Source organism: Babylonia areolata, chromosome 13 (genome assembly GCF_041734735.1).
Source record: "Babylonia areolata isolate BAREFJ2019XMU chromosome 13, ASM4173473v1, whole genome shotgun sequence".
Classification (NCBI taxonomy): Eukaryota; Metazoa; Mollusca; class Gastropoda; order Neogastropoda; family Buccinidae; genus Babylonia; species Babylonia areolata.
Window position 1 is genome coordinate 29803413 of NC_134888.1, and position 23251 is coordinate 29826663.

Genomic DNA, 23251 nt, shown 5'->3' on the forward strand with positions numbered 1-23251 from the left:
TATATATATATATATATATATATATATATATATATATATATATATATATATGAGTGTGTATATGTTATTTATTATTCTGAACATATGCGTAAATAAAACACATACAAAAATTAAACATAATTCATTATCTATTATCGTATTACGAGATAACATTTTATTCTTCTTTATTTCCTTAGGGTGGTTTTGTTTGTTTGTTTGTTTGTTTTTTTGTTTTGTTTTGTTTTGTTTTTTATGTGTATTTTTTCTGTTCTGTTGTCAAATTTTCATGTCTGTTTTTCCTTTATATGTGTGTATATGTGTGCATGTATGTTCATTTAATTGTGTATGTATGTGTGTCAGTGTGTGTGTGCGTGTGTGTGTGGTTTATTTTTGGTTGTTTCGTTGTTTGTTTGTTTTTTCGTGGTTGCGCCTCTGGAATACAATGTAAAACAACTACTATTGCTACGTAGTAGTAGTAGTAGTAGTAGTAGTAGTAGTAGTAGTAGTAGTAGTAGTAGTAGTCTTACCAATGGTGAATTGATATTAAGCAAATGAACCGGCAGCAGATCGAACACCGGAAAAAAAATCATTTCGTTATGGAACAAAATGCCGTCTATTTTCATACGAAGAGACAATAAAAGCCTTCCGTACAATTGATGACTATGCGAAGCTGCACACCATTCATTTCACACACACACACACACACACACACGCACACACACACACACACACACACACACACACACACACACACACACACACACACAATAATAATAAGGATAGTAATTCTCTTCAGCAACAGATTTACTGTGCGTTTCCTTTTATTTTGGTGCATTCCGGCTATTATTGTCAAGTTATCTGACCGGAAGTAGACGACCATAATTGTTTTGGTGCGATGTAGTGGCGTACGTTTGCATGGTAGGTAAAAAGGCGTAGAACTTGTACTTAAGTAATGTTCGATGTAAGGAAGGGTGTCAGTACTTTTACTCGTCCGTTATTTCAGTTCGTGTGTGATCTTTCGATTAATAAACAAGCTAATGTTGATCAACGCTGACGAAGAAAATGCGGGGCTCGTTGGCGTACGTGTCGCTCATCGTCAAACGGACTGGCTGAGATAAATGCCCAAGCTGCTTAGTGCTTGGCGTTAACTAGTAGAATCCAAACCCTGTAGCAAAATATAAATCAACATTGGGTGTAACAAGTACAGTTTTATTTTAAGGAAGTAGTCCTTGAACGCTGTTATACTCTGTAACTTCTCCGAACCTGAACTCGGTACCCTGTGTCCGGAAGTGAAGTGAGACGAAGAAAATGGCTGCGGTTGGGTGCCCACAGGGAAACATTCTATTATGATATTGTAATAAAATGTTGCTGCTGTGCGTTTTTAAAACATGAGATAAAACGGCCAAAGGATGAAAGAACATCGCCAGATGATCGTCAGGTAGTGACATATCAAACGAGAATTTCACTACTCCTTATAAAGTGGTTATGCCATGCCAAAAAAACAACATAAACTAGTAAAAGAGAATAAAATTAGAAAGAACAATGCTATTCCTGTGCCTTTTGCCTGAATTTGTATTGCAGCAACAGTTATGAGAAATGCGTTATGATTGCCCATTCTGCCTATTTAGATGATTCTCCAAGTCCAACAGTTTACAGTCAACAGTTGATAATTCGCCATCGATCAGTATGTTAGAAATCCCCATAACATTCCACTAAGTCTGATTTGGACTTTTTTCCAGTGGGCTATTTGGATTTTATTTCTTCACTTCTTTTTAAAAGTAGATTGGTGTCGATCCCATATCAACACTGAACACAACAGGTTGGGAAACCCTCAGTGGATCTGATATTTTCAGTGAAAGAGCAGTTGATTTCAGAGGGGGGACATTTTTTCACTGGAAAAAAACAAAACCTCTTAAGAATTACCAATTAACCCTGCACCCCACCAGGGGCCTAAGGCAGACCCTGGACCCCGACATTTTCAGAGGAAACACACCTGGACAATTCCTCAGCTTGACACAGTGTTTGGCACTCCCAATAGATCCGAATGAGAACGACTGTCAAATTTTGCTGCACCTCATTTTATGTATGTAAAGAAGATTCCCATCTGTCTTCCCTTCAATTGCCTTGTAACTCAGTGGTGTACCTTATTACTGGTGGAATGGGCTGTCAAAGTGATAGGGGACCAATTAAATTCCACTACAGTTGATTAGGCAAGATGACAGCTGTCAAAGCGATGGATGGTCTTTGAATCTCCACTTGCTCCTTTCAGAGTCATTAGGGGCAGGGGTTAGAGTGTGTGTAGGCATAGGTTAAGGGGTACAAAACAGTCCACAAAATCATGAAAATGCTTTGAAAGAAGTATAAAATTCACTGTAGCTGGTGAAATTGTGCCTTCATCAGTAAGCTGCATCTTCATGAAGCTTTTGCTTTGAATGCATAAACATGCTCTGTGATTGGCTTAAGAGCTGTCAGGGGAATAACACTTTCTGTTGGAGGTTCACCCATCCACTGGTGGCATAGCCGCTGCAAAAAAAAGATAGCTGTGAATGTGAAGATTTTGTTCAAGTCATGAAATGAGTTTTTAAATGGTATTATTAGTATTACTATTAATTGCACTTTGATTACTTAAAATGCCTCTCATTTATTGGTTTTTTTTTCCACTTTCCTTTTGTATTTCCGTTCACAAAAATGAATTGGTATCACATTGCCAGCAGTGATAAAGGCTTTGTCCCTCTTGTTTTAAATTGCAGCACAGCGCTTGACACTGACAGCTTTACTGTTGTTGCTTTCTTCTTTTGTGTGTTTAGGTAGGGTGGGGGAGGATTGTATTTTGCTTTGTTATTTCAGATGGTGTCATTTAAAAAAAAAATTAAGCCTTTTGTATATAAACATTCAACAAAGAATCTCAGGGTCCTGGGTTTTGAATCTTGGTCATGGCACCTGGGGGGTCTGTACAGATTTACCAGGTCCACAGATGTGCAGATCTGCCAGTGTCTAAGTTGTGTATGCATATTACACACATGCAGAAGATCAAATATGTACCAAAAACATTTGTAACCCATGTCAGCATTTCAGGACTTCCATTAACGCGCATATGTGCGTCCCTGACTCTCTTAAATGAGAGAGGACGCACTACAGTTTTGGTTAGGGAGTCCGCGAGACGCACTATAAAATCGGCATCAATCGAAACATAATGAGCACGGTCAAAAAACAGTGCTCACTTCTTCTCGTTTCCCTAGTCTTCGGTTGGCATCTTAGCTTCACAAAATTGGAGACTGCTGCAGAGTTCATTACTATCATCTTATCTCCCTTTACAGAAAACTGTTGCCCATTTCCGGTAGGCTCATGAGGTTTGTCAAATATTCTGTGATACCGTTCAAAATCAGAATGCCTCCGCTGGCTTCATGCTCCAAAATGCAAACAAGACGAAAAGGCATATTCTGAATCAGCCAGTGTCGATCAGCCAGCCTCAAAAGGGGTGGATCACCGAAAAAGAAAAGCCGCACTTACCAATGTTCATGGGAGTAAGAATTCAAATGGCTGCAGTACAATGAACTATGAAGACACATGTAATGAAGTGCAGAACTTGTATGAAATTCGCAGTCGGATCATCGTGCAACTCCCGGGAAATAAATGCATTTGTGACAGGATCAACAAAATTTCAAAATTCATCCTTGAACAGCTTTTCTTTTTCAGTGGTTCACTCCTGTCACTCTTTCTCTCTCTCTCTCACTGTGTGCTGTGTGTGTGTGAGGGGGCAGGGGGTGAGTGGTGTGTGTATCTGAGTGTCTGTGTGTGCATGTGTATCTCTCTCTGTCTCTGTCTCTGTTTCTATCTCTCTCTCTCGCGCGCGCGCGCGCACTGTAGTGTGTGTGTGTGTGCATGTGTACCCCTCTGTTTTTCTGTATGTGTGCATGTGTATCTCTCCCTCTGAGGGAGTGAGTGAGCATGTGTGAGTGTGTCTGTCTCTTTCACTCTTTGAACATGTATTTGTGAATGCATGTGAACTGATTGTAAGGCAGTGTGTGGTGTGTTTGGATGAAAGAATGGTTTCTTGACCTGCGACTGATCGGACTCACTAGAACCACATGAGGACTCCCTAAAATACCTGAGTGGGAGTCCTGTGGACTCTGAGCAGACCAACTGTAGGAAGCCCTGGCATTTGTTGGTTAATCACTTAATGCCTAATGGAAAGAAGAAAACATCCCCAGCATGCGTACCTCCTCAAATGGAGTATATGTGGCCACATTGTGGGGCGAAAATGGTCATGAATGCAAGTGTGCTGATCTGTTGCAGATGGCAAGGCATTCTGCGTCACGTTCCCCCACACCTGACAGACACCGGAGGAAACGTAGACCCTCACTCTCAGAGTCGGCATCATCCCGGTCTGGCTCCAGATCGCCTAAAGTCCAGACAGGGAATTCTAAAAGTCACAGGAAGGGCAGCAGTCACTCCTCAGAGAGTACAGGAAGGTCTCCCCCACGCTCAGAAGCCAGCGGCAAGAGAAAGAAAACGTCATCTCGCAGACGGTCAGACTCCTCAGATGACGCCAGAGATTCAGCAAGGAGGGTGTCGGAGAAAGGACGTGCCAGGTCCCCAGACACACGCAGGTCAGGCAGGGATCTGAAACGTCGTTCACACAGTACTTCACAGTCCCCTCCGCCTCAGAAACGTGCGCACAGGAGCAGCTCGCGGTCCAGGAGGCGCTACAGTAATTCTGTGTCTCCCCCAAGGCGGAGAAGGAAATTGCCGTCCCAGGACAGAAGTCAGTCCGGGTCACGAAGGCGTTCTGGCAGCAGGTCATCGTCTAGTTACACTGACTCACGCTCACCGAGACACAGCAGAGGGTCATCACACAGGTCAAGGTCAAGGTCCAGATCTGTGTCCAGGTCACCCGTTGATAAAAAGCCATCCAGAAGTCAAACCAGCAGCAGGTCCAGGTCACAGGAAAAGGTTGAGCCAGTGAAGACGGCAGAGGAGAAAAGGGACAGCAGTTCTTTCTCCAAGATTGAACCCAAAGCTTTTGGCAACAGGTAGGAATTGAACTGAAGGCTTTTGACAACAGCTAGGGATTGAAGCCAAAGCTCTTGGCAACAGGTAATAATTAAACACAAAGCTTTTAGCAACAGGTAGGAATTGAACACAAAGCTTTAATTACTCATACTTAACCGTGACCCAACTAGTGCAGACTCCAGCAGGGGTCTGACATTCCTGTCCTGTGCAAACTACTATCCGCCTATGCGGAGAAAGCTTTTGGCAACAGATTGGAATTGAACCCAAAGCTTTTGGTAACAGGTAGGAATTCAACATAAAGCTTTTGTCAGGTATTGAACCCCAAACTTTTGGCAACAGGTAGGGATTGAACCCAAAGCTTTTGTCAGGTATTGAACCCAAAGCTTTTGGCAACAGGTAAGGATTAAACCTAAAGCTTTTGTCAGGTATTGAACCCCAAACTTTTGGCAACAGGTAGGGATTGAACCCAAAGCTTTTGTCAGGTATTGAACCCCAAACTTTTGGCAACAGGTAAGGATTAAACCTAAAGCTTTTGTCAGGTATTGAACCCAAAGCTTTTGGCAACAGGTAGGGATTGAACATAAAGTTTTTGTCAGGTATTGAACCCAAAGCTTTTGTCAGGTATTGAACCCAAAGCTTTTGGCAACAGGTAAGGATTAAACCCAAAGCTTTTGTCAGGTATTGAACCCAAAGCTTTCGGCAACAGGTAAGGATTAAACCCAAAGCTTTTGTCAGGTATTGAACTGAACCCAAAGCTTTTGGCAACAGGTAAGGATTAAGCCCAAAGCTTTTGTCAGGTATTGAACCCAAAGCTTTTGTCAGGTATTGAACCCAAAGTTTTTGGCAACAGGTAGGGATTGAAGCCAAAGCTTTTTGAATTGGGAGACTGTGACCATAAACTAGTTTTTAGGGAATTTGTGAATGCTAATTGTTATTTTATGTTCAGAATAATTAAGTTTCTTTTTTCTTTTTTCTTTTTTTCTTCTTTTTTTGTTTGTTTGTTTTGTTTTTATATAGAAAAGCAAAAGAAGTTTCATAGATTATGTTATTACAAGTGTACAATGTCAGTTTGTCACTGAAATTTGTGATGGCTCATTTCAGTTGTTGTTTAAAGTTAGACATAGATTACAACAAGATTTGTTTCATCAACATAAAACTAAAAGCAGCTTTTCATGAAATATGTGTGTCAATGCTTGTGTTTGAAATAACATGTGTCATTGTGTTTTTGTCATTGTCTGTGATAAGTATATGATCTCATTATCTGTGTTTATGTTACTGTCTGTGTAAATGATCTCATCATCTGTGTGAATGCTACTGTCTGATAAGTAAATGATCTCACTATCTTAGTATCTATGAATGTTACTGTTATAAGTATATGATCTCATTATCTGTGAATGTTATAACTTATACTATCTCAGTATCTGTCTGATAAGTATATGATCTCATTATTTGTGAATGTTACTATCTGTATGATAAGTATGTTACTATCTGTGTGATATTGATAAATATATGTTCTCACTATCTGTGAATGTTACTGTCTGTATAACTATATGATCTCGATATCTCACATCTGTGTGAATGTTACTGTCTGTATGATTCGTATATGATCTCATTATCTGTGTGAATGTTACTGTTTGTATGATAAGTATATGATCTTATTATCTGCGTGAATGTTGCTGTCTGTATGGTAAGTTTATCATCTCATTATCTACGTAAATGTTACTGCCTGTATAAATGATCTCAATATCTGTCTGTATGATAGGATCTTATTATCTGTGTGAATGTGACTGTCTGTCCCCACCCTCCTTCTCTTTCCCAGTGTTATACTTTTCCCATCTCTGGGTGTTAGCAGGTCTTTCTGTCATCACCTGAAAAAAAAAAAAATCTGTTTGATTGTCACTGTCAGCCAAAAGATTCTTCATTTGCTCATAAACTACCAAATGGTATATCCACCTGATTTTTGGTGTTCTTCCAGGCAAGCTCAGCAGAATGGAGAGCATCACAGCAGTTCCAAGTCCCACACGGAGAACGGTCACCGTAGCTTCCACAGGCAAGGAGGTGGGGGACACAGCCGTCGTCCTCATCATGCCTCCCACATGATGGACAGGTAACACTGTGTAACGCTGTGTGTTGTGATGGACAGGTAACACTGTGTGCTGTGATTGGCCAGGCAAATGCTCACATGTCTCTGCAGTCATTTTTGTTTCTATTGTTTATATTTTAAAATATTTTCACTTTTTATTACTAAAGTGTGTGCAGGGCGAGATATGATTCACAGTGATGTTGTCATTTCAGATCTGTATTTTAGATTCAGTACAAGCCTATGAATAGGTTTCTGAACTTGTTACTAATGGGGTTTCTTAGTTAACTCTTCTCAATCAAAAAAAAAAGAAAAGAAAAGAAGAGATTGCTTTGTTTTGTTTTCTTTCTGTTTTGATAAAGTTGCTGATTGAGGAAACAGTTTATCACAGCCCTGTAAGTCCCCAGCTTCCTGTCTGAAAGTTTTGTTGATACTGAAATGTTTACAAATTTTATGATAGATTAATAGATTACAAGTAATGCGACCACAGACATTTCAGACCCTGACTTTATTGCTGTGTCATTGAGACAGTAAATAACTAATGTGCTAGGAGAGTGAATCAGCAAGAATCTTATAGTTGATTTTCTTATGAATCTGACTTATAATTGGCTATGATATAAGTTGTGTCATTGGAGCTGTAAAGTTAATCTATGGCTGTTCACATTGAGTTGTGATGTAACTGAGCTGAAAGACAACTGACTGGTGGTGTGCAGACGTCGCATGGAGCGAGAAAGAATTGCAGAGATGGGGGTCCGTGAGGTCTGGGCAGCATCGCCCCCACCCCCAGAACACAGGTAGGTTGCCATGGCTACAGCACAACAGGTGGCGTGTCTGTCAGTGTGAGGCCCTGTCAAAGAGATAGGGCGCAGCACTGACAGTAACATATAGAAATATTGGATAGTGAATGGGTATAGACAGTGAACAAGTGTATCAGTTACATGAAAAAAAAGAAAAAAGAAACAACAACAAAAAATAAATGTGTCACTTTCCTGGTTTGGGAAAGAAACAGATCACTTTTTAGGTTTAGGAAATTTTGAATCTTGGAAAATATGAAATGTTGTTCTGTACAGAGCGAGAGAAAAATGATTGAAACACTGCAGTTTTGGAATGTTTAGGGAATTGTGTTACTATAGTGTCATGAATACATTAGATCACTGCTTCTGTTGTTCTAGAAGCTTGTGTGAGTGTTGAAAAGAGGAGCGAAGTGAAGCACTATTACAGGGAAATGGTTGTCACTGGTCTGGTGTTTGAAAAAGACTTCACTCTTTCATTGGTAACACAGGCAGGCTCAGAACTGGACCGTCATTCCTCTGATGCGTTCATGTACTCTTGTCACACTCATTCAATGCACGCTTCACTTGCATACACACTTGCACAAGTATTCATGCTCACACACACTCACGTAGAAAGTTACATCTAGGCGGTCATTAACAGGTCAGGACAAGAGGATGCAGAACATGGCATGATAAATGGTCTGAGTGTTGGTGATGTTTCACTTCTCATGATGTGATGATTCAGTACTGATGAAGATGATTCAGTACTGATGAAGATGTTTCAGTACTGATGCAGACGATGTGATGTCTCAGTACTGATGAAGACGATGTGATGTTTCAGTTCTGATGCAGACGATGTGATGTCTCAGTACTGATGAAGACGATGTGATGTTTCAGTACTGATGAAGACGATGTGATGTTTCAGTACTGATGCAGACGATGTGATGTCTCAGTACTGATGAAGACGATGTGATGTTTCAGTTCTGATGAAGATGAGGGAGCCAAGGGCAAGAAGGAGGTGAAGGTCAAGGACACAAAGGACAGGTCATCCAGCGATACTGATTCTAGCTCAGGTGTGTAGACTTAAGGTGTTACGACAGTCATTCTGAGATACAGATCCTAGCTCAGGTGTGTCGACTTACAGGTGTTACGACAGGTCATCCAGTGATATTGATTCTAGCTCAGGTTTGTAGACTTAGAGGTGTTACGACAAGTCATCCAGTGATACTGATTCTAGCTCAGGTGTGTAGACTTACAGGTGTTACAACAGGTCATCCAGTGATACCAATTCTAGCTCAGGTGTGTCGACTTACAGGTGTTACGACAGCTCAGTGTGTAGACTTACAGATATTTGATCAGCAGCATGTGACTTTACACTGTTGCAAGGTAGACCTGCTGTGTCATGTCCTGCATGTTGATTTGTCATTCAAAAAATAAATAGTAACAACATATTGTCCAGTTGGTTTAACAGAATAGTATTGTAGGGCAGGGTAGGTGGGCCTAATTTTGAACAACACGTAATTGCAAATGGTTCATGTACCACCCCCTTTTGAAGTGTTCTAACCAGACATATTTCACATTTTAATGAATATTCATTTCCTAAAACCAGTCAAACCAAGTTCACAAACATGCTCTCACAATCCTAAAATCAAGGGAAACAAGCAAGACTCGTCATATGCCTGTAGTAGGACTTGAACTTTGACACAGTTTAAAATAGCTGATTTGATTGGATATGTTGAGAAAGCATGTCAAGAAAGCATATTGGTGACAGATCAGAACGTTGGTTTTTACAGGTATCTCCAGAATAGTGTTGTTTGCAATAAGACCATTGGGTATTTTGACATGAATTTATTTGCAAATGATGTTTCACAGTTACTGATCGCTCTCAAATGGGTGTTGTGTATTGTGTGTGTTTGTATACATGTATGTCTGTGCATGTGTGATCAAAACCAACATTTCAACAGTCTGGTGTGTTGTTCCAATAATATGTCTAGTGAGACCAACTTCAAGACCTGCTTCTGTTTTAATAGTCCACATGTACCTAAACCCATCGTTCGCAATTAGACTCGCCCGTTCGCATTTACCCTCAGGGTGCCTCTGCTATTCCAGCCATTGAAAAAATGTTGAAAAGAAGTAGTAGATGAACTTTTCCTGGTGAAACCAATCAGAGAAATAGAAGAGCTTCATTTGATGATCGTATGACTTGTCATCTGCACAATACACACGTTGAGCTGGTGGCTTCAACTGGATCATTTGCAATTAGACCTACCTTCCCTATTATACTGTGTAACATGTGAAACATTTTTCCAGTTGCTGAAGGTTTTCAGGACCTTCATTGTTTGCAGTTTGGGGGAGCTTTGTTTTTGTTTGTTCTTCATCTTCCTCATCAGCATTGAATTCTCTTGTTGATGCCATAGCTTTATTTGTATTTTGCTATTCTTAATGCCATTCCTGTTTTTTTTGTTATTGTTGACGCCATTCCTTCATTGTTTGTATTTTGTTAGTAAGGTGTTGACAAATCTTTAAATCTTCAGTGGCAATTGTCTTCCAGTTAGTGAAAGTTTTTTGGTTTTGGTTTTAAATCTTTGCCAGCAGTTTGTTTTGGTTCAGTGTTTAGGGGCTGGGAGGTGCTCGATTTTTTTTAAATCTTCAAATTGATGATTTTTTTCAGCCAGCACTGCACAGAAATGGATGAAGTAATGCATTTGAAAATGTTTTTAATGCTCAGGAGTCAGCTACACAGATGAGTCGATGCTTTGACCAACACATTGGGATGAAAATGTTTTTGGGGGGCAGTGGGGGTTAGGCAAATAGTTAAGTGGTTCTGCTGCCAGTGGCCAATCCAGCCATGTAGGCCAAATGGGGAACTATATTCTGAAGTGTGAGAAAACATAGTGTTAACCTTTAATGTTGTTTCCAGGCAAAAAGAAAAAGAAGAAGCACAAGAAAAAGTCCGGCAAACACAAAAAAGAAAAGAAAAAGAGGTGAGTGTTTTGTTTTTTGTTCGTTTGATTTTTATTGTTGTTTGTCTGGTCTTGATCTGTTGACACATGTCCATTTCTGGCATAAGAAAGCAATAACAAACAACCTGGGGTTTTTTGGGTTTTTTGTAATAAAAACACGTTCCAGCTGTAGACAAAGAAGAACGGCATTACATGTCACCATTCACCAAAAAGCACCACCCACTACCCACCCCCACCCTCATCCTCAGGAGTCTTCATTGATTACAGTGCACTTTGTGTTTTTTGTGATAGTGTCTGCAGTCTTTACTGAATACAGTGCACTTTGTGTTGTGTTGTGATAGTGTCTGCAGTCTTCATTGAATACAGGGCACTTTGTGTTTTGTTGTGATAGTGTCTGCAGTCTTCACTGAATACAGTGCACTTTGTGTTTTGTTGTGATAGTGTCTGCAGTCTTCACTGAATACAGTGCACTTTGTGTTGTGTTGTGATAGTATCTGCAGTCTTCATTTAATACAGTGCACTACAGTGTACTTTGTGTTGTATTGTGATAGTGTCTGCAGTCTTCATTTAATACAGGGCACTTTGTGTTTTGTTGTGATAGTGTCTGCAGTCTTCACTGAATACAGTGCACTTCGTGTTGTGTTGTGATAGTATCTGCAGTCTTCATTTAATACAGTGCACTTTGTATTGTGATAGTGTCTGCAGTCTTCATTTAATACAGTGCACTTTGTGTTGTGATAATATCTGCAGTCTTCACTGAATACAGTGCACTTCGTGTTGTGTTGTGATAGTATCTGCAGTCTTCATTTAATACAGTGCACTACAGTGTACTTTGTGTTGTATTGTGATAGTGTCTGCGGTCTTCATTTAATACAGTGCACTTTGTGTTGTGATAATGTCTACAGTCTTCACTGAATACAGTGCACTTTGTGTTGTGATAGTGTCTGCAGTCTTCATTTAATACAGTGCACTTTGTGTTGTGATAGTGTCTGCAGTCTTCATTTAATACAGTGCACTTTGTATTGTGATAGTGTCTGCAGTCTTCATTTAATACAGTGCACTTTGTGTTGTGATAGTGTCTGCAGTCTTCATTTAATACAGTGCACTTTGTGTTGTGATAGTGTCTGCATTCTTCATTTAATACAGTGCACTTTGTGTTGTGCTGTGATAGTGTTTGCAGTCTTCACTGAATACAGTGCACTTTGTTTTGTGATAGTGTCTGCAGTCTTCATTGAATACAATGCACTTTGTGTTGTGATAGTGTCTGCAGTCTTTGATGGCTGTCATGATAGTTGAATTGACTAATATGATGCTTTTTACTTATATGTATCTGCATCTTGTTGAAAGAGAGAATTTGTAACAGTGACTTTTTTCAAGTTTTAAAATCGGTTTTTGAAACTAGTGTTATTATATTTGTAATTGTCACTTCTTAGAGGTTGTGATTCATATTTTCAAAAACTCAAAAAAATATTCCTTCAAAGCAAAAAAGCTGAAAGTATTTCATATTCTTTCAAAAGAAAAAGAAAATCTTATGAGTAAATGTGCTCTTTGTATGATGCAGAATCAGAATCACTTTGCTGTACAACAATTTCCTTGCAGTAAAAAATCCCGCAAGTCCAGCAAGAAGAAGAAAAAGAAGTCAGAAGAGAGCAGCAGTGATGATGACGATGATGACAAAGAAAAGAAAGAAGACAACATCAGTGCGGAGTCCAGCGATGGGGAAGGGGAACCCATGTGGATTGAGAGAAGTGGGTTGTGTCTGTGTGTGTGTTTGTGCATGTGTGTGTGAGAGAGAGAGAGAGAGAGCTGGGTGTCTGTATCACAGTGAACATAGGCTGTTTGTGGGGTTCAGTGTCAGATGTCCAAACTCTCATTCCAATATTTTTGTGTATGATATTTAATTGTGTAACATAGTATACATGTGGTTTGTGAATATGTTTTCTGACACTATAAGACAAGACATAGAGAACGATGAAGATATACCTGTGGTTGATGACTGTTGACAGAATGCTGAAGATATACCTGTGGTTGATGACTGTTGACAGAATGCTGAAGATATACCTGTGGTTGATGACTGTTGACAGAATGATGAAGATATACCTGTGGTTGATGACTGTTGACAGACATAGAGAACGACGAGGATGGAGAGCTGATAGGACCCAGGCCCTACGTGGAGAGTGCCAGCGTCAAACCTCTGGAGTACGTTGCCTTTCTGTTTGTGGGGGTCTGTGTTCTGTGACGTTGCCCTTCTTTTTGTGGGGGTCTTGTCCTGTGACGTTACCTTTCTGTTTGTGGAGGTCTTGTTCTGTGACGTTGCCTTTCTGTTTGTGGAGGTCTTGTTCTGTGATGTTGCCTTTCTGTTTGTGCAGGTCTTGTCCTGTGACATTGCCTTTCTTTTTGTGCAGGTCTTATCCTGTGACATTGCCTTTCTTTTTGTGGGGATCTTGTCCTGTGACGTTGCCTTTCTGTTTGTGCAGGTCTTATCCTGTGACATTGCCTTTCTTTTTGTGTGGGTCTTATCCTGTGACGTTGCCTTTCTGTTTGTGGGGGTCTTGTTCTGTGACGTTGCCTTTCTGTTTGTGGGGGTCTTGTCCTGTGACGTTGCCTTTCTGTTTGTGGAGGTCTTGTCCTGTGACATTGCCTTTCTGTTTGTGGGGGTCTTTCTTATCCTGTGACATTGCCTTTCTTTTTGTGGGGGTCTTGTCCTGTGATGTTTTCTTTCTGTTTGTGGGGGTCTTGTCCTGTGACGTTTCCTTTCTGTTCGTGCGGGTCTTATCCTGTGTGCCATGCGTTTCCTTCACTTTATGCAGTGGCAGTTTGGGGGTGTCTTTTAACATGTTATTGTATTTTGTGGTAATTCTAAACAAAAAATATGCATACTTTCATCATCTCACTCTATAATAGCATAAGAATGAAGGAAGTTTTATATTTTGTCCCCAACTAACTGGTTATGTTACTGATCAGTACAGGAGTTTTCAGTTCATAAATTCTCACATTTGTTTTTTGGCGCTTTTATTTCTTACCCATACAAATAGGTCATCTATGGGGAAAGACAGGGGTGCTAACTGGTGAACTGGTTTCACCTGTCTTTACCAATCAGTAAATGTTTTCTAAAGTGGAATTTATTTGCCAGTCATTCCATTTCGTATCATCTCTAGTTCTTTGGGGGGATTTGGAGACCTGGTTTCAGATCTTATCATATTTACTTTAATTTGATGAATTTTAAAGAATTGAAATCTCAAGAACGCTGAAACAAAATGTGTGTAACAAAAGTGATTAATGTTGTGACTGAGCAGTTCGAAACCCAGTGTAATTGTCTGTATAACTAACATACCCATCTTGTGATTCTGAAGAAAGGTGAGCATGTTGTAATTACATGTGTAACAAACATACCCATCTTTTAACCGTGTGTAACAAGTGTACCCATGTTGTAACAGTGTGTGTAAGCAATGTACCCATAGTGACTGCACAGTTAGAGGAAGGCCCTGTTCCTTGGAGAATGTAACAGTGTATGTAAGCAATGTACCCATGGTGACTGCACAGTTTTGGCAAGGCCCTGTTGCTTGGAGAATGTAACAGTGTGTAACCAGAGTACCCAAGGTAATTGCACAGTTATGGGAAGGCCCTGTTGCCGGGAGAATGTAACAGTGTGTGTAACCACTGTACCCATGGTGATGGCACAGTTATGGCAAGGCCCTGTTGCTGGGAGAATGTAACAGTGTGTGTAACCAGTGTACCCTTGGTGGCTGCCCAGTTATGGCAAGGCCGTGTTGCTGGGAGAATGTAACAGTGTGTGTAACCCATGTACCCATGGTGACTGCACAGTTGCAGCAAGGCCCTGTTGCCAGGAGAATGTAACAGTGTGTGTAACCCATGTACCCTGGTGACTGCACAGTTATGGCAAGGCCCTGTTGCCAGGAGAATGTAACAGTGTGTGTAACCCATGTACCCTGGTGGCTGCACAGTTACGGCAAGGCCCTGTTGCCGGGAGAAGGAGCGGCCATGGCAGCCTACATCGCTGAAGGGAAACGTATCCCACGTCGTGGTGAGATTGGCCTGACCAGCAACGAGATAGCGGCCTATGAGGACCAGGGCTACGTCATGAGTGGCAGCAGGTAAGGCCTGGTTTGGTGGGTGTGTAGGTGGGGGTGGGGGGGGGGGATGGTAGGTTTATGTATGCATGGAGATGTGTCTGTGTGTGAATATGGACTTTCGGCACTCATTACTTTAAAAAAACAACAAAAAAAACATTATCTTGTTCAAGTTGTTGATATTGACAGCGTGCTCAATGTTGAAGTCTTTCCTCAAGTTGTACAGAGAATGATGTGTGACAGACACCGCTACATGAAGGCTGTATATAATATGTGACAGACACTGCTACATGGAGGCTGTATGAAATGTTTTGTGTGACAGACACTGCTACATGGAGGCTGTATGTATTGTTTTGTGTGACAGGCACTGCTACATGGAGGCTGAATGAAATGTTGTTTTGTGTGACAGACACTGCTACATGGAGGCTGTATGAAATGTTTTGTGTGACAGACACTGCTACATGGAGGCTGTATGTATTGTTTTGTGTGACAGACACTGCTACATGGAGGCTGTATGAAATGTTGTTTTGTGTGACAGACACTGCTACATGGAGGCTGTATGTATTGTTTTGTGTGACAGACACTGCTACATGGAGGCTGTATGAAATGTTGTTTTGTGTGACAGACACTGCTACATGGAGGCTGTATGAAATGTTGTTTTGTGCGACAGACACTGCTGCATGGAGGCTGTATGTATTGTTTTGTGCGACAGATACTGCTACATGGAAGGCTGTTTGAAATGTTGTTTTGTGCGACAGACACTGCTGCATGGAGGCTGTATGTATTGTTTTGTGTGACAGACACTGCTACATGGAGGCCATTTGAAATTTTTTGTGTGACAGACACTGCTGCATGGAGGCTGTATGTATTGTTTTGTGTGACAGATACTGCTACATGGAGGCTGTATGTATTGTTTTGTGACAGACATTGCTACATGGAGGCTGTATGAAATGTTATGTGTGACAGACACCGGCGCATGGAGGCTGTATGAAATGTTTTGTGTGACAGACACCGGCGCATGGAGGCTGTATGAAATGTTTTGTGTGACAGACACTGCTACATGGAGGCTGTATGTATTGTTTTGTGTGACAGACACTGCTACATGGAGGCTGTATGAAATGTTGTTTTGTGTGACAGACACTGCTACATGGAGGCTGTATGAAATGTTGTTTTGTGTGACAGACACCGGCGCATGGAGGCTGTGCGTCTGAGGAAGGAGAACCAGATCTACAGTGCCGACGAGAAACGTGCCCTGGCCAAGTTCAACCACGAGGAACGCAGCAAGCGGGAGATCAAAATCCTGTCCCAGCTGAGGGATATCGTGCACCGCAAGACCAAGCAGCACCAATAAGGACTGGGCCTGTCATGGGGGGAAGTCTGGACGCTCCATGGTGTCCAGCAGTGCTGTCAGCACTGACCGTGTTGTTCTTGTTCAGCCCCAAGGTTTCTTTGGAAACTGCTAACAGTGTAGGAAATTGTTGTGTTTTTTTTGTTTGTTTGTTTGTTTTTTTAATGTATCAACTTGTACTGGAGTTTTTGATGTGATTTGCTTTGGGAAAAAATCAGAAATATAGAAAGGAGACAGCTTTCAACTTTGCCAGAGTTTGTGCATAAATTCACGACTGATTCAGTGTTTTCCTGCAGGAAACTAGGGTTGTTTTTCTTTTTTCGTTTTCAGGGTTTTAAGAGTAATGGGAGCAGCAAATATTGCTGCAAATGTGGAAAGTATACTGTAGCACACACCAGTCACATAGTGGATAAAATGCTGGCTTGTTTCCTGATCACTGAGAGGACAGGGGAAGCAGACAGCAGCAGTGTAGAACTGACACCCCAGACCTATAGGTCCTGGGGACTGTCAACAGCTGAGCCAAATTCTGTGGCCTTTCATGCCCTGCTTTCATGGTGACCTGTTTTTATTCCCCTCCACTTCTGTGCTTGGGGTGAGTCCTGTCAAGGTCTTCGGTGTTGGCAGGTTCATGAAGCACTGATGTCAGAGGAAAGTGGTGGCAGTCTCCACTCTGGGGAACACTCACTCAGTTTGGCTCCGCCACTCAGAGATCACCGTCATCAGCAGGGGGTGTAGAAGGTGGTGTCCTAAGTACAGTTAAATCAGAACAGGCACTGCTGAACACCACCAGAGAGACTCAGCAGCAGTGCTGAGTCTCTGAAGTGAATCCTCCTGACATTGATAGTTCCCTTTGGACTGCTGGCACTGGGACTGCGTTTAGTTATGATTAACTTTTTTTCTTATATTAAGTATGTTCCAGGGTGTATGCTGCAAAGTAATAAATGGATGCCAAAAAAGTGAAGCCTGCATAGTTGATGGAACTCCATCAGAATGGTCAGCCAAGTTGATTGGGGAAAAGTGGTCAGAAGTCTGCTGACATGAAAATGGGTTGGGTACTGACTGCCAGCTGGGGTCAGAGGCACGGTGTACAAGCCATGAGGTAGTGATGGACACAGCTCAAACATAAACTGAATTATTGGCCTGTGGGCATTCTGTTTGTGTGTTTGAATTTATTGTTATTTTGTGGTGTTTTATGGTATGCAGTTAGCACACTGGCCTCCCCAGTCTGATACAGCAGGTTGTATGGTCACTGTCACACATGTATGCTGTTCAGTAGTGTGTTGTCACTGTCAGTGTCACACAATATACACTGTTCAGTAGTGTGTTGTCACTGTCAGTGTCACACGGTATACATTCTTCAGCGGTGTGTTGTCACTGTCTCATAATACACACTGCTCACTGCTTGGTTTTAACTTTAGATTGCTGTCACTTTGTATTCATCCTCATTAACAGTCACAAATTCTCATGATCACATCCAGAACATGAACTTATTTTGAGAACATGCTATAGAAGGGCAGTTTGGTAGTTCAGATAGGTTTTGTACTGTTCACACATTGCATGATTTGCAATGGCCTTCTTCTTTATGTGTAGTTGGCACATAACTTTGTTCATCATATGAGACACACAGAGAGGAGGATTTGTCACTGAAGTTTACAAGTACCTGCAGCATACTGACTTATAATTTTGTTGGGAGTATGTGTCCAGTCTGCCTTGGGTTAGTTTTGAAGAAAGTGATTGTACAAGACTTTTGAGGACACCACTGCTTTCAGAAAGTACTGTCAGGGGATTGACAACTTGAGGTCCTATGCTGGTTATTTCATTATTGGCTTGGCTTTGACAATACAAATTTATAATGAATTTGACTACAAAAGTTTGTTGTTTTTTTTAAATTGTGCTTTTATTTGGTAAGTGAAGTGAAATCAGTTAGGGCAGCTTCAGTTGATTTAAGTTTCAAAATGGAGCACTCGTGGTTTGATAGACATAAGGACTGGTGTTTGCTGGCTTTTGTCAGTGTTGTTGGTGGAGAGTGAACATGATTTTTAGCTGTCAGACTGAATGTTCAGCCTTGGCGCCCCTCCGCCCCACACCCACTCCTGTGTAGTTGGTGTGAACACAGACCTACAGTTACTCTGACAACATCACAGTGTCCTCTCACCTGTACAGACTGTATAAAGTTATCTTTGTTGTCTTACTCTTGAATTGTCAAGTCATTTGGAATTCATTAAAAAAAAAAAAAAAAGTTAAGAACTGCAATGTGTACTTTTGTTTTGTTTTCATGTAAATGTATCTGTCAAGTCCATCACCATATCTTTAGTTCTTCAGACGATTGAGTCTGTCACTATCCAAGCATTCATTTTCGCTAATTACCAGTGTGTATGTGTGTGTGCGTGCATTTTGCCAGTATAAACCAGATTCATGGACAGATGACATCCTCATATATCCTCCTCAATCTGTATACAGTAAAAAAAACAGCTGAAAACATCACAGATGAACAAACAAGTTATCTTTCAAGAAAATAACATGAAGCACTTTGCCTGTTAATGAAACCAAGCACCTCAGTGTCGAATCAAAACCATATTGCTGGCCTTGTTTGAAAAGTATGCATTCTGACAATTCACTAAAATGGAGATGGTATTGTGGACTTGTATCATCTTCACATACATGTTCTACATGGTTAAGAAGCATATAAAAATCATTAATAAGCAAGTGAACAAAACTGTTTTCTTAAGAAAACAAAAAGAATGAAAACTTGCATCAGGTAACAAGGCTGTCAGCTATACATGCCTTTCCAGAGTGACTGGTGGTCAACATCCACCCCATAACCAGCCATGTCAGGGCATTGTGTCCACATGTCTTTCATCAGCACTGATGGGGAGACAGGGGCAGTAACTACTGTCTGTAAGATTCACACGTCTTTCATCAGCACTGACTGGGAGACAGGGGCAGTAACTACTGTCTGTAAGATTCACACGTCTTTCATCAGCACTTACTGGGAGACAGGGGCAGTAACTACTGTGCAGGATTCACACGTCTTTCATCAGCATTGACTGAGAGACAGGGGCAGTAACTACTGTGCAGGATTCACATGTCTTTCATCAGCACTGACTTGGAGACAGGGGCAGTAACTACTGTCTGCAGGATTCACGTCTTTCATCAGCACTGACTTGGAGACAGGGGCAATAACTACTGTCTGCAGGATTCACACGTCTTTCATCAGCACTTACTGGGAGACAGGGGCAATAACTACTGTCTGCAGGATTCACACGTCTTTCATCAGCACTTACTGGGAGACAGGGGCAATAACTACTGTCTGCAGGATTCACACGTCTTTCATCAGCACTTACTGGGAGACAGGGGCAATAACTACTGTCTGCAGGATTCACACGTCTTTCATCAGCACTTACTGGGAGACAGGGGCAATAACTACTGTCTGCAGGATTCACACGTCTTTCATCAGCATTGACTGAGAGACAGGGGCAGTAACTACTGTCTGCAGGATTCACACGCCTTTCATCAGCACTGACTGAGAGACAGGGGCAGTAACTACTGTGCAGGATTCAGACGTCTTTCATCAGCACTTACTGGGAGACAGGGGCAGTAACTACTGTGCAGGATTCACACGCCTTTCATCAGCACTGACTTGGAGACAGGGGCAGTAACTACTGTGCAGGATTCACACGCCTTTCATCAGCACTTACTGGGAGACAGGGGCAGTAACTACTGTGCAGGATTCACACGCCTTTCATCAGCACTGACTTGGAGACGGGCAGTAACTACTGTGCAGGATTCAGACGTCTTTCATCAGCACTGACGGGGAGACAGGGGCAGTAACTACTGTGCAGGATTCACACGTCTTTCATCAGCACTTACTGGGAGACAGGGGCAGTAACTACTGTGCAGGATTCACACGTCTTTCATCAGCATTGACTGAGAGACAGGGGCAGTAACTACTGTGCAGGATTCACACATCTTTCATCAGCATTGACTGGGAGACAGGGGCAGTAACTACTGTGCAGGATTCACACGTCTTTCATCAGCATTGACTGAGAGACAGGGGCAGTAACTACTGTGCAGGATTCACACGTCTTCACACTACATTCACACATGTATGTAATTTTCACAAAGAATCACATTCACTCACATTACTCAACATTCACACATGAAATGTTCACACCCACACAAATACATTCACACATGTAATGTTCACATTCACCTACACAACACAAAATTCATGATTCACACATGTAATGTTCACATTCACCCACACAACTCCATTCACACATGTATGTGATGTTCACATTCACCCACACAACACTAAATTGATGATTCACACATGTAATGTTCACATCCACAACGCAACATTCATATGTGTACATAATGTTCACATTCACCAACACAATTAAACTGACACAGGTAAACCATGAAGCAATTAACACACCACAGTGACCAAGACAGCAATTGATATCTTCTTGGTGTATGTACTCAAGTCAGGGGTCTGAGAGTGCATGTTCACAGCATGATTTCACATTGAGACAACAACATCAGTGTGGAGCAGTCTACGGTTTCACAATGAGACAACATCAACAGTATGGAGCAGTCTATGGTTTCACATTGAGACAAAAACATCAGTGTGGAGCAGTCTACAGTTTCACATCGAGACAACATCAACAGTGTGGAGCAGTCTACAGTTTCACATCAAGACAACATCAACAGTGTGGAGCAGTCTATGGTTTCACATCGAGACAACATCAGTGTAGAGCAGTCTGCGGTTTCACATCGAGACAACATCAGTGTGGAGCAGTCTATGGTTTCACATCGAGACAACATCAACAGTGTGGAGCAGTCCACGGTTTCACATTGAGACAACATCAACAGTGTGGAGCAGTCTATGGTTTCACATCGAGACAACATCAACAGTGTGGAGCAGTCTATGGTTTCACATCGAGACAACATCAGTGTAGAGCAGTCTGCGGTTTCACATCGAGACAACATCAGTGTGGAGCAGTCTATGGTTTCACATCGAGACAACATCAACAGTGTGGAGCAGTCCACGGTTTCACATTGAGACAACAACATCAGTGTGGAGCAGTCCACGGTTTCACATTGAGACAACAACATCAGTGTGGAGCAGTCTATGACGACAATGACTGTGTAGAACAGTCTGTGGTTTCACATCGAGACAATATCAACAGTGTGGAGCAGCCTATGGTTTCACAATGAGACAACAACATCAGTGTGGAGCAGTCTATGGTTTCACATCAAGACAACAACATCAGTGCGGAGCAGTCTATGAAGACAACAACATCAGTGTGGAACAGTCTATGGTTTCAGATTGGAATAACAACATCAGTGTGGAGCACCCTATGGTTTCACATTAAGACAACAACATCTGTGTGGAGCAGTCTATGGTTTCACATTGAGACAACAACATCAGTGTGGAGCAGTCTATGGTTTCACATCAAGACAACAACATCAGTGTGCAGCAGTGTATGGTTTCACATTAAAACAACATCAGTATGGAGCAGTCTATCACTATATGGTTTCACATTAGGAAAACACCATCTGTGTGGAGCAGTCTATGGTTTCACATTGAGACAACAACATCTGTGTGGAGCAGTCTATGGTTTCACATTAAGACAACAACATCAGTGTGGAGCAGTCTATGGTTTCACATTAAGACAACAACATCAGTGTGGAGCAGTCTATGAAGACAACAACATCAGTGTGGAACAGTCTATGGTTTCACATTGGGATAACAACATCAGTGTGGAGCAGTCTATGGTTTCACATTGAGACAACAACATCTGTGTGGAGCAGTCTATGGTTTCACATTGAGACAACAACATCTGTGTGGAGCAGTCTATGGTTTCACATTAAGACAACAACATCAGTGTGGAGCACCCTATGGTTTCACATTAAGACAACAACATCTGTGTGGAGCAGTCTATGGTTTCACATTAAGACAACGACATCAATATGGAGCAGTCTATGGTTTCACATTAAGACAACAACATCAGTGTGGAGCAGTCTATGAAGACAACAACATCAGTGTGGAGCAGTCTATGGTTTCACATTAAGACAACGACATCAATATGGAGCAGTCTATGGTTTCACATTAAGACAACAACATCAGTGTGGAGCAGTCTATGGTTTCACATTGAGACAACAACATCTGTGTGGAGCAGTCTATGGTTTCACATTGAGACAACAACATCTGTGTGGAGCAGTCTATGGTTTCACATTGAGACAACAACATCTGTGTGGAGCAGTCTATGGTTTCACATTAAGACAACAACATCAGTGTGGAGCAGTCTATGGTTTCACATTAAGACAACAACATCAGTGTGGAGCAGTCTATGAAGACAACAACATCAGTGTGGAACAGTCTATGGTTTCACATTGGGATAACAACATCAGTGTGGAGCAGTCTATGGTTTCACATTAAGACAACGACATCAGTGTGGAGCAGTCTATGGTTTCACATTGAGACAACAACATCTGTGTGGAGCAGTCTATGGTTTCACATTGAGACAACAACATCTGTGTGGAGCAGTCTATGGTTTCACATTGAGACAACAACATCTGTGTGGAGCAGTCTATGGTTCAAATTAAAACGACATCAGTGTGGAGCTGTCTATGGTTCATATTAAAACGACATCAATGTGGAGCAGTCTATGGTTTCACATTAAGACAACAACATCAGTGTGGAGCAGTCTACAAGTCAACACAGCACCTGTCTAGGAAACCAGGGTCCCAAGTTCGATTGAAAGAGACCAAGATTGTTACTTCCCATCCACTACAACCTTGGTGTTCTGGGTGAGAATCCAGCTAAGATGATAAATCAAGGTGACAGGTTCCATGCAAGCTTACACTCAAGCCAAGTACAAAATAAATACCTCAGCAACAGAAGAAATTAATACTGACAAGAAACACATCTACATGCAATCTGAGAAACACAAGAGCTGCCCAATTGTAGCAAGTGATCTCCCCTGGAGCAGCAGCCA

At 41.6% G+C, this 23251-nt stretch overlaps 2 protein-coding genes across 2 annotated transcripts in view; one reads left to right on the top strand and one right to left on the bottom strand.

The window, feature by feature from the left end:
* The first annotated feature begins 835 nt into the window (after positions 1-835).
* LOC143289194 (uncharacterized) lies at positions 836-18507 on the top strand. Its single transcript, XM_076598127.1, has 10 exons — positions 836-897; positions 4276-5012; positions 6968-7099; positions 7786-7866; positions 8827-8918; positions 10766-10829; positions 12408-12556; positions 12932-13007; positions 14774-14923; positions 16082-18507. Exons 1-10 carry the CDS (start codon positions 895-897, stop codon positions 16248-16250), a joined length of 1653 nt encoding a protein of 550 aa, XP_076454242.1. The 5' UTR covers positions 836-894; the 3' UTR covers positions 16251-18507.
* The window catches only part of LOC143288736 (uncharacterized), a 28805-nt gene continuing 23840 nt past the window's right edge, over positions 18287-23251 (bottom strand). The window contains exons 11-13 of the mRNA XM_076597361.1: positions 20455-20460; positions 19354-19437; positions 18287-18376 (exon numbers count right to left, since the gene is read on the bottom strand). Of these exons, the coding sequence (XP_076453476.1) occupies positions 18287-18376; positions 19354-19437; positions 20455-20460 (180 nt within the window). The remainder of the gene's footprint in view (positions 18377-19353; positions 19438-20454; positions 20461-23251) is intronic.

Coding starts and splice junctions, on each gene's coding strand:
- LOC143289194 (XM_076598127.1), top strand. Junction 8,919..10,765: donor CGATACTGATTCTAGCTCAG/GTGTGTAGACTT, acceptor TGTTGTTTCCAG/GCAAAAAGAAAAAGAAGAAG. Junction 14,924..16,081: donor TACGTCATGAGTGGCAGCAG/GTAAGGCCTGGT, acceptor TTTGTGTGACAG/ACACCGGCGCATGGAGGCTG.